The sequence below is a fragment of the Trichechus manatus genome, unplaced genomic scaffold (genome assembly GCF_000243295.1).
Source record: "Trichechus manatus latirostris isolate Lorelei unplaced genomic scaffold, TriManLat1.0 scaffold00094, whole genome shotgun sequence".
Lineage (NCBI taxonomy): Eukaryota > Metazoa > Chordata > Mammalia > Sirenia > Trichechidae > Trichechus > Trichechus manatus.
The window spans coordinates 3,072,331-3,084,869 of NW_004444030.1; the positions used below are offsets into that span (position 1 = coordinate 3,072,331).

Here is a 12,539-nt window from a genome sequence, read left to right on the forward strand (position 1 = left end):
TTTTCAAACCACACAAGTAGCATAAATTCAAACCATAAACCTCTATGAATCCAAGCTATAAGCCACAACAGGGCCAGCCTGGTTACATATTCCCTGGGAAGATATCCCGCCCCCTACACCATATAAGATGCCTGATAAGACAGGCAAGTTTTCTTGCCTTTCAACTGGGTTTTTTCCAACTTCTTCTTTTCATTGAGGATACACCCCTCCAGGGTCCCAGATTTATAGATGTTCAACAATCAAACTTACCCATCTCACGCAAGCTCTTGAACTTATCTCCTATCCTCAAGCATTTATTAAAACTGAAGTTCTACACACCAGTACAGGGCAAAGACAAGAAGGCAAGAGAGAAGAGGAAAGCTGGATGAACGAAAATGGGGAACTCAAGGTCGAGAAGGGGGAGGGTTGACATGTCGCCGGACTGGCAAGCAATATCACAAAACAATATGGGTTTTGTTTACTGAGAAACTAATTTGTTCTGAAAACATTCTTCTAAAGCACAATAAAAAAATAAAAATTGAAGTTCTAGATTACTAGGACTGGGTGCTGTCCCAGAAAGCCATCAGTTTCTATGCTTCCTTATAACTTACTAGGATTCATGTTTTTCCCTCATTTTTGGCTCTCTAAAAATTTCCCATTTTTTTTCTTGCCAGCACAGTGACAGTAATAAAATATAAAACAAGTAGATATACTTTAAGAAGCCCTGGTGGTGCAACAGTTAAGCACTCGGCTGCTAATCAAAAGGTTGATGGTTCAAACCCCTCAGCAGCTCCATGGGAGAAAAAGCTGGTGGATCCACTCCCGTAAAGATTATAACCTAGAAAACTACTATGGGCTAGTGCTACTCTATCACATGGGGCTGCTATGAGTTGAAATCAACTCGACGGCACCTAACAACCACAAGGTTTATTTTATACTTTATCCAGAACTTTCAGATGTCCTGAAATGGAATCATTTTTTCAGGGTATGTAATTCATCATGTTAACAGAAATAGAAGTTGAGAGGATTCACTTCTAATTCAATGGTTTTTACTTAAACTCAATATTCATTCAATCACCCTAGATTAAAATATTCTAGATTTATAAATCTTGGTATACTTTTAAACTGACTTACCACAGGAAACTTATTTTAAAAGAACTTAAATTTCATAGTTGTTCTCATTAATTTTATTAACACAAATAAAAAACGTTTTACAAATAAAACTAGGATTGTCTAAATGTTCTTACCAGCTTCTTTAAGAGAAAATTACAAAGTTAAAGCATTTTAAACATTCTCTTACCTGCTCAACTGCTTGGGCTTTCTCCTGCTCTATTTTCCTTATAGTTTCTTTTTCAGCTTTGAGTGATGATAATGATACAGTTTTAACAGACATAAAGTCAACAGTCATCCACTCATCCCTCTGTTAAAAAAAAGGAAGTCATTTCAATCTAAATTGATTAGAACTTAACAATAAACACTTAATAAACCTGGATACAAAACCTACGTGGCTATATAACTTTAAGCAAGTTTCTTAATCTCTCTAAGCCTCAGTCTCCTCCTCCATAAAATGGGATAAAAATCCTACCTTTTTGTCAATAGCACAGAAGGGTACAAAGAGTGAACCCTAATGTGAGCCATGGATTTTAGTTAATAATGACGTATCAATATTGGTTCATCAATTGTAACATATGTACCACACTAATTCAAGATGTTAATAATAGGTGAAAGTAGGGGGTATATGGGAACTCACTATACTTTCTGCTCAGTTTTTCTAAAAATCTAAACACACTCTAAAAATTAAAGTCCATTAATTTAAAAAAAAAAAATCTTATCTTTTTTTCAGAACTGTTGTAAGGAATAAATAAGATATCAGATATAAGGCACAGTACCTGGCACTACACAAGCACTCAAACATTAGTCCTTGTTCACCTTCTTCCTTCATCTGTGACTAACAGTAGATAAGTTACATTCTTCCCTGGACATACAAACGATAACCTCGAATATGTGAACTATTTAACTGAAAGAGTTGCTAAGAAAATTATGGCATGCGGTAAAGGAAAAAAAAAACTGTGATTGAACTCTACTGACTATAGGAAGGTCAGACAGTGGTAACAGTACAAAGTACAGTACATAAGGGAAAGTGCCACTTCTCTATCAACACCAGAGGCAGAAAACCCTCAAATGGAACAGAATAGAGATGAGCACTCACTCTGTCACAGCAGGAAGAGAAGCAGCATTTAAAGGCTCAGCAAACGGCATTATTGCCACAAATTACTCAAAAAAGTGCATTATTTTCAAGCTAGCTTTTCTCCTGAAGAAATTATAATCATCTTTCATTTTAACATTCATCTACTCCTTAAAGTTAACACTTCTTTGTTTAGAATTAGGTGGCCTACCTGAATAACCTCACTGTCTTCTTCTTTTCTTGACTTTTCATCTTTCACTTTCCAAGCCTTTTCTTTGCTCGGAGTCTGAGATGGAACAGCTTCAACCCATTCATCTTCAGAACTCTAGGAATATTTAGCATACAAGTGAAATTCTTAAATTTACATACTTTGATATAAAAATTCTGCGCTATTGTTCAATGACAGAAATTCAGCTGTAAAATTTCCTAGAGAAAATTCTTACACTCTATTTCCCCTTTAAAAAAATGATATTGAAAATCTAAAGGACATCCTTTGAGTTAAGCCCACAAAACACCAACCAAATTAGTTCTGTTTTCTTAGTAGTTTATTATCAAACCAAGGGAAAGCGAAACAACAAAAATTAGAGCTTCCAACACATCTCTGCTCAAGCAGAACAGGAAAAACACATCTAAGTAAATGAATTTATTGTTTCCCCTCAAGTTTCAAATTCTGAAACTTCTTTGGATCTAAAAATACACAGATCTCAAGTGACAAGGCACTTTCTGTGTTTAAATGCAAGATTATTAAATCATTCAAGAAGTGTTTAGTCAATATCCCCTATATGTTCAGCCTTATGCCAGGTTTTGCCTTCGCTTTCAACAAATATATCAATCAACTCTTCTATACACTTTCACATATACTATCACACTGACTCCTTAAAAACAACCTTGTAAAGTTTTATTTTGGTTTTACATATAAGGAAAGTGCCCCGAAGTTAAGTAATTTGCCCAAGGTTACATGGTATCCAAGTGGGAGAACCAGGACACAAATTTAGATCTGGCTCTAAAATCTATTGTTTTGGAGCTGTAGAACTTAAGCATAGAAAACAACTTGTTAGCATACAGTTGAGAAACTTTGAAGCCAAGGGAGGAAAAAGTAGTGAACAGCAGGGTTCACATCAGAACGTGAGTTTCCTGAATGAGGCCAGTATTCTTCCATTCCACCGAGTTCTTGAAAATTACCTAAAGCTTTTCTTTGACTAGAGAACACAAATATGTCTATTGAAAGGTATTAACCACATGGAATAAATAGCCTTGATGTGGATTTATAGAAACCTGAGAACAAGTTATTTATATTTATAGTTACAATTTTTAAAAAATAATCACTATAAATGTATTGCTGGTCTACTCATGTTTATACTATCACAGCAATTGAGAGAGACTAAGTTCCTACTTAATTCGACCGTGTGGATTGTAACAGATTATGGATAACATTGTGAAGAATGAGAATTCCAGAACACTTAATTGTGCTCATGAGGAATTTGTACACAGACCTAGAGGCAGTTGTTCGAACAGAACAAGGGGATACTGTGGGGCTTAAAATCAGGAAAGGTGTGCATCAGGGCTGTATCCTTTCAGTGTACTTATTCAATCTGCATTCTGACCAAATAATATGAGAAGCTGGACTGCGTGAAGAAAAACGCGGTATCAGGACTGGAGGAAGACTCATTAACAACCTGCAGTATGCAGATGACACAACCTTACTTGCTGAAAGTGAAAAGGAATTCAAGCACTTATTGGTAAAGATCAAAGACTATAGCCTTCAGTACGGATTACACCTCAACATAAAGAAAACAAAAATCCTCACAATTGGACCAATAAGCAACATCATGATAAATGGAGAAAAGACTGACATTGTCAAGGATTTCATTTTACTTGTATCTACAATCAATGCCCGTGGAAGCAGCAGTCAAGAAATCAAAAGATGCATTGCATGGGGCAAATCTGCTGAAAAGACCTTCTTAAAGAGTTAAAAAGGCAAGAAATCACTGTGAGGACAAGGGTGCGCCCAACCCAAGCCATGGTATTTTCAATTGCCTCATATGGATGTGAAAGCTGGACAATGCATAAGGAAGACCAAAGAAGAATCGATGCCTCTGAATTATGGCAATGGCAAAATCACTGAATATACTGTGGACTGCCAGAAGAACAAACAAATCTGTCTTGGAAGAAGTACAGCCTGAATGCTCCTTAGAAGGAAGGATGACGAAACTTCGTCTTGCTTTCTTTGGACATGCTATCAGGAAGGACCAGTCCCTGGAGAAGGTTAACATGCTTGATAAAGCAGAGGCTCAGAGCAAGAGAAGCGATGAGATGGACTGACACAGTGGCAGCAACAATGGGATTAAGCGTAGCATTGATTGTGAGGATGGCACAGCACCAGGCAGTATTTCGTTCTATTGTACGTAGGGCTGCTATGAGTAGCAGCCAACTTGATGGCACCTAACAACAACAACAAGTTCCTACTGTTTGGTCATATTCACTAAAAAGGAAGTTTATAATCTAAAAAATTAGCACTTTTCTTTGGTGGAGTGCTTGTTTGCTAAGATCAAACTACCAAAAAAAAAAAAAAAAAAGTGTTTCTCAGGTTTCTGTCTTAGACCTTCTTCTAAAATTACAGATTTTCTCTATCCTACCAGATATTGACCAACCAGTTAAAATTCACTAACTAGAGCAACAGCTGTAACCAGTTTCCAAACCTAATAAATCCAAACGTCACCATCTACAATTTCCGTTAAGCTAAACACTCAGCCCCAACTAGAATTCCTCTTGCTGGTCCTTGGTCAGTTCTTTCCACCATTCCCTTCACTAACTCTCTTCCTTTGAATTATTTATCAGTTTTACATTTATTTGTGACTATCTGATTAATGTCTTACTCTCCCACTAGCAGCAAATTCCATTAGTCAGGAGCCACATCTGCTTTTGCCTACTTTGTATCCCCCAGTACCCATCCTAGTACCTTGGCAGACACTAAGTGATCAATATCTTCTTTAACATCCTCCTCAAAGTTTTTACAAATTCCTACTCCCCTTACTCTCAGAAAATTATCTCTCCTCTTACCTCATCAAGAAAAATAAGGCCAATTTAGCTTCCTATCTAACCTCCTATAAACTTATTTATATCTGTGCCTATTCTTATCTCCTGTTAACTCTTCCTATTCAAGACAGATCTTCCTCCAATGATCTTGATCCTTATGATTCTTGTTGCTCCACCAATTATCTCTTTCTCTTATAGCTTCAAAACCATAGCTTCTATTGGCCTAGAAATATGCTCAAGTATTCCCCATTCTTTTTTTTTTTTTTTGGATTTGATAGTAACGGGGACCTTTCTTGATTTTGTGTCTTCCTCTAACAACAATTTATCTTCCATCTTCCATTTGAAACCAAACGTCTTGGGAGTAGTCTAGATCCATTGCCTTCACACCCTCACTTTCATACATCTCTCAAAACTCTACAATATGGCTCCTGTTCCCATTAATCTACTGAAACTCCTTTAAAGGTCAAACTGCCAAATTCAACAATGATTTTTCAGTCTTTAATCTCACTAGACCTCTCTACTGAATATAACTCTGTTGAACACTCACTTTCCTGACTTCTATGACACTTACTGTCCTAGGAAACTTTTGTAAGCTTATAGTAAACCCACCTCTTTTTTGCATAAGCCAATTTAAGTTCAGTTTCTGTTACCTGCAACCAAGAGTCCCAACTAATACTTATCCCCTCCTCTCCATCCTAAAACCAGCAGCCCAAGATCACATCTTTTTACCTCCCGCCTAGACAACTGGAATAGCCAAATTAGTCTCCTACACTCCAATCTTCTCTTCTTTCTCCAAGCCTCACCCCAAATACATTTAGAATAATATAAAGGGCATATCTGACCACAGTACTCCTCTTACTAAAATGATTATATGGTTCCCTGTCACTGTCACAAAGACTGTTAGCTGCCCAAGAACCATGCTCCTCTTCTTTCCTACCAATAAACCGAACTGTATTTGGGAAAGCAACGTCCCTCCCTGGCTAGAAAGTAAAGCCTTATGATGAACTGTCCTGGGAAATGTAAATGAAAGTGTTACATAGGACTTTCTGGAAGTCAATAAGAGAGGACATCCTCTCTTTCCTACTATCTGGACTTAAGAGGCAATGTTGTAAAAATGACAGAGGAGCAAGACAGTAGAAACCTTGGTCCCAGACAACCACACTAGCCCTAGAGTACCCATCTGATCTCCTTTATACGAGAGAAAAATAAACTTCTATCTTGTTTAACTAATGGCTACTTTGACATTTTCTGATAAATGCAGTTGAACCTAATTAGATGATACAATCTCTACTGAACGAAGTCAAAGCTCTTGGTTTACCAGGTCCTACCAAACCTTAACAGTTTCATCTCCATTCACTCCCATTTCGTGATCTAGTGTTATCCAAACTGCTTATCATTATATTTTACATACACACATCTCTCTCATACATCATGCTATCTCATTTTTCCATGACTCTTTGCTCTTGCAATTCTTTGTACATGGAATGCCAAGCCCACTTTTCTTTGCCCACCTAATTCTTACTCATCCTTCAAGTCTCAACACAAGCATCATTTTCTCAATAAGTCTGTAGATGGAATCCTCCCTCACCTCACCAATACCCTGTCCTGGCATGGCATCTTGAGATTATATATTGAAATTATGTACCTATTTATCCAATTAGACAAAGAGTTCCTAAAAGTTTTTTTTTTTTTTTTAAGTTTTTATATTTTTATATTCCCCATGCCTAAAACAGTGCCTGGCAAAAAGTAAGCATTCAATAAATGTGTGATGAAATTAACTGAATCCCCTATTTCTAACCTTACAATAGGTCTAGTTAGAGACTTCAAGCAGCAGGCTATATTCAAGCAATAAATGCCAGGCACTAAATGAAAGCACCATCTGTGATACTGTTACTATTGTCGGTTTACTAAAATTTACAGAACAATGATGCCTAGGCCATTCTATATAACCCTCTTTCCTCCCATTCCCTTTCTACTGATTTTATTGCTCATTTTCACCAGTATGCACTCACCTCACCAATTAAGCACAACAGACATTCCTCCTTCCCCATGCTATGACCCCAGTTATCTTGCTGATTATAGTTTCAGTCCTCTATTTTACACTGAAGAACTTACAAACCGTCAAGATTAATGTGTCTCCTGACTCCACCTAGCTTCCAGGACTCTCCTTCTCACATGCAGCCTTCATGATTAACCACACCTCCACCCCTACCTAGCAAAGTCTAGAAGGTGCTAAGACAGAAAAGTGCTACTATTAAAAAAAAAAAAAAAAACAAGCGAATTCGAGTATTTCTGTTTCTGGCCATGACAAAATAAATGGCGTAACACAGTCTCCCACCATAAACAACTAGAAAACTAAAGAAAATATATGAAACAACTGGTTATGGACACTGAATATCAGCACTGCAGGACTGTGGTTCCTGAGAAAAAGAAATTAAATTAGGTGAACCCTACAATCCCCACAGCTTTATGACTGGAGGCACTTAGTAGACCAAAGCACTGGGAGGGGTAACACAAGCAACGACACGACAGTCTCACAGTGTTGATGAGACAGAGATAGACCCTTACAAAGGCTGAGACAAGGATCAGTGAGAAGGACGCTATACACGGAAAGAGTTCCACAAATCTACAGCAGGGGCCCCTGGAGCCTTTAGCTGAATACCAAGCTAAATACGCTTAGGATGAGATTCTACAAGGCTATGGAAAGAATAACTAACAGGGAAGGAACAATTACTGGAGAGCTATATGCAGAACAACCCTTAGAGCTCACACAGGGCTAGAAGAAGTTCTAGCTCCTACCAATCAGAATGGAGAAATCTCATTGAACTACCAGGGCAATCGGCAGAGAAACCACAAAGGTTGTGCCTTAGTTATAAGGCTAAGCCAGCCCTAGAGTAAAGGCTACCCTACACAAACACCAATAAAACTTCAACACAAGCTTTGAAAAGGATTAAACTAATCCACAAGTGATTAGCTCCCTGCCAAAAGAAAACTCAACATCCTTTAAGTGAAGTTAAAAAAAAAAAAAAAAAATCCAGCACTCACAATGTAACTTTAATAATTAAAACTCACTGGACTTTTTGGGATTCAGAGCTAAGACGGCAGCTTAGTCTGACACACCTCGCTGTCCCTCTATGGCAAAGACCCAAGAAACCAGGTGAAACAGATACACAGGACAATCCTGGAACCCTGAGCATCAAATGAAAAGATAAGGAATTAGATCGAACACCAACTGGAAGAAGAAACTGATCAAAACAGTGTATGAGGAGAGATACAGAGCAGAGGTATCCTGCCAGCCAACCCAGTGCTGTGTGGCCATCTTGAGACAAAGCCAGCAGTGATCCTGGTTAAGGAGCACAGAGAGGCAACTGCACAGAATTCCCAACAGGAGACAGAGAAACTGTATTAACATATGTGGAATGAAGCAAGGTGATTAGGGCATGAACTGGATCTGAGGAGAGAAAGCAAAGGAAGGCAGGTAAGAGCTCCAGGAATCCCAGCATCCACAGACCAGGGAGGAAGCAGGACTCAGAGACAGGGCTACTCACCAGCAGTGGTCCCTGAAAACTGGTTGGGTGGTGCACATGGAGTAGTAGATCCACGAAGTATCAACAGGAGCTCCCCTACCAGACTGGACTACGGACAGCCCCTGCCCCCGACACTTGATCACGGCCAGGTCCTGATTGCTGGCTGCAGCAAACTGGAAGTGTCCAAGCACCCTCCCCCGGCAACCAGAGGAGCATGCTCCCACTCCCCCCACCCTCCTGCTGAGGACAGGCATGAACACCTCATCCCCACAGCCACGGCCACCAGGGACCACAGGTGGAGCCCCCCCTTTTCCCTCCCACCCAGCCCTGTCTGCCATCCACGCCCCTGTCCACCTGCCGAGCAGCAGCATTCTGGCTCCCCGGTCGCCCAACCGTGCCCCTTGCCTGTCAGCTTGCCCCTCCAAGTGGCGTGGGAGTGCTCCAGCACCTCCAGCCGCCCAATCCTGCCCTTTCACCTGCCACCCCGCCCACCCTACAAGTGGCAAGAAAGTGCTCCGGTGCCCCAGTCACCCACCACACCCCTTGGCTGCAGCCCCGCCCACCTGGCGAGTGGCTGTGAGCACTCCCACGCTGCTGGACCAACAACAGGCAGGGGCCAGCACCCACCCAGGCCACCTTCAGCCATCTCATGCATCCAGTGGACAGAGAAGCAGGCTCGCCCTCCCTGCCACAGCCCCACCTCCCTGGAGGCAGGTGGTGAGCGCTCATGTGCCAGCAAATGAGTGATCAGTGAAGCATGCTTGACCTGCCCACCCTGATAACATCAAAACAAAACAAAAAATCAGAATGAAACAAACATACAATCCATAAACAAATAAAACAACACCTTATCAACTCAACGGCAACAGGTTTGGTTTTTTTAATGCCTCAGAGACAATGGACAATAACATATCACATGAAGAAACAGGATAAGATGGTTCAAATGACTAAAATAAAGGGGATAAAAACCTTCCCGGGGAAGGAACGGTAATAGAACTTTTTGATAAGGAATTCAAAAGACCTATATACAGGATCCTCAAAGAGGTTGACGAAAATACACACAAAATGAAGGAAAACTGACAAAACTCTGGAAGAGTTTAAGAAAACAATACAAACACAAAATGACAAAATAAACAATTAGAAACCATACAAAAACAACAACTGGAAATCCAGAAGATTAACAGTAAAATACCAGAAAAAGATAACTCAATGGAAGGACAAAGGAGAACTGAAGCAAGAAAAGAAAGAATCAGCAAAATAGAAAACAAATCACTTGCCAATAACCTGTTTGAAGAACTATCAGAAAAAAGAATGAAGAAAAATAAAGAAAGCCTAACAGTTATGTGGGACACTATCAAGAGGAAGAATTTACGCATAACTGGAATTCCAGAAGAAGGAAGGAAAAAGATCACAGAGAATTTCTGAAGATTTATTGACAGAAAACTTCCCTAATATCATGAAAGACAAGATTCCACTCCAAGAAGCTCAATGAACCCCATACAGAATAGACTTGAAAAGAAAGTCACCAAGACATATCATAATCAAACTTACCAAAACCAAAAACAAAGAACTCTGAGAGCAGCTTGTGAAAACAAAATAGCACCTACAAAAGGGCACCAATAAGACTAAGCGCTGACTTCTTGGCAGAAACGATACAGGCAAGAAGGCAGTGGAATGACATATATAAAATCCTGAAAGAAAAGAATTGCCAACCACCAATCGTATATCCAGAAAATTGTCTTTCAAATACAAAGGCAAAACTAGGACATTCCCACATAAAAAAAATTAAGGGAATTTGTATAAACCAGACCAACCTAACAAGAAAAATCAAATGCAGTCTTTCGGACAGAGAACCAACGACATCAAACAACGACCTGAAATTAAGACACACAACAACATCACTCAAATACCAACCCAGACAAAGAATTTTCAAACGTAAAATAAAGCTGCAAAATTGAAAAAAGGGAACCAGAGATGTCAATCTGTAAATGATAACAACCTCAAAACAAAAAAAGAGGAATAAAGCGTGTAATTACAGAATTTCCATATGGAGAGGAAGTCAAGGTGATACCAATATATAACAGACTGTTTTACACTGAGGAAGAGAAACGTAAATTCCAGAGTAACCACAAAGAAAACTAGTAACTCTACTCACCAAAAAGAAGAAAAAAATAAAAAAGACTCAGCAAACATAAACTCAACAAAAACAATGGAAACAACAAGAAAATTCATAAACTAAAAGAACTCAACACAGATAATTAAATGAAACAAACTGTTTACCATAAGAAGCTTAACAAAATGGCAACAATAAATTCATTCCTATCGATAATCACATTGAATGTAAATGGTTTAAAGACACCAGTCAAGAGACAGAGAGGATAAAAAAAAAAACATGACCCATCAATATGCTTTCTACAAGAGACACCTTAGACACAAAGACATAAATAGGTTAAAAATCAAAGGATACCCGGGGATTTTGTTCGTTTGTTTTGAATTGTTTGTTTCTTTTCTTTTCCTTTTCTTGAGTTGGGAGCCCTTTCTGGCCAGGCGGTGCTGCATGGCAAGGAGACTACCCCCTCGGCTGGCACAGACTTACAGAGGAATCCCGAAGAGCATTTCTCTCTTCATTGGTTTTATTTCTTTCTTTCTTTTTTCTGTTTTTGGGGGGGGCTTTTCTTGATCTTTTTTTTTTTTTAGCTTGTTTTCTTTTCCCTCGTTTTCCCTTTTTGTCTTTCTTCATTACTCAGTTTCTCGTCTCTCTATATCTTCCTTCTCTTTCTGTTCCCAGAATACCTGGCGTTCTATACCTCTACACCTTCTATCCAAGCTGTATTGCAACACCTGAGAGCGACTTCCCCAGACCTCATACCTGCACCGGTGAGATACCTGGGAACTTTCCAGTTCTTTAACCTTTCCGATTTTTATTTAATCATTCTTTTCTTTTCTTCCTCTTCCCCTTTCTGTTTCTCTCCATTTCATAGTCTCTCGTCTCTCCACTCCAACGGCAAGCTCCCCTAGCATTCTTTTTTGTTTGTTTGTATGTTTCTGGCTCCTGTTCCTGTCTCCTCTCTCCCATATTCATCTTAGCTCCACACATAACAATCTCCCCCCTACAACCTGCCTACCTGCACCGTGCACTTGGCATCACACCACCAAGCAGCACAGGCACGGCCTACTGGCACCTGCCCTGCAGTGATTACCGACCCGCCCTGGTGGCTGTAGTAAGTGCCACAAGCAACCCGTCCCAGTGACTCCTCTTCAGTTAGACCTGCCCTGCCATACCATATGAGTGACTGACTCTGCCAATTGGAGGAGGCAAAAGGTATTGTGCCCACAGAAGAGCAAACAACAAATAACACACAGTCCACCTGCTCAGACACAGTCAAATTTAAAAAAAAAAAAAAGGGACGAAACAAACAAATCTACAATATATAAATGAGAAAAATAACTACTGAATGCCCCGAAGACAGAAGACAATATCAAAACATTTACCAAAACAGGACAGGATGGTTCCAGTAAGCGTCCAAAATAAAACACCAGATGACTTTCCAGTGGAAGAAAATGCACTAGAACTACCTGATAGGGAATTCAAATCTCTAATACTCACAATTCTCCAAGAGCTAAGGCAAAAAGCTGACAAACATGAGGAAAAAATAGACAAATTCATAGGACAAAAATTGGAAGAATTCAGGAAGATGATGCAGGAACAAAATGGCAAAATAAATTCACAACTAGAAATTATACAAAGACAACAATTAGAAATCCAAAAGATAAACAACAAGATTTCAGAAATGCATAATGTCATAGAAGGG

The 12,539-nt window shown here is 39.4% G+C and overlaps 1 protein-coding gene across 6 annotated transcripts in view; it reads right to left on the reverse strand.

Annotated features, from left to right (window-relative positions):
- CWF19L2 (CWF19 like cell cycle control factor 2) overlaps positions 1–12,539 on the reverse strand; it is a 163,445-nt gene that overhangs the window by 132,220 nt on the left and 18,686 nt on the right. For all 6 annotated transcript variants that reach the window (XM_004382469.2, XM_023736940.1, XM_023736941.1 and 3 more), the window contains 2 exons: positions 2,376–2,489; positions 1,280–1,399 (listed from right to left, as the gene is read on the reverse strand). In XM_004382469.2, the coding sequence (XP_004382526.1) occupies positions 1,280–1,399; positions 2,376–2,489 (234 nt within the window). The remainder of the gene's footprint in view (positions 1–1,279; positions 1,400–2,375; positions 2,490–12,539) is intronic.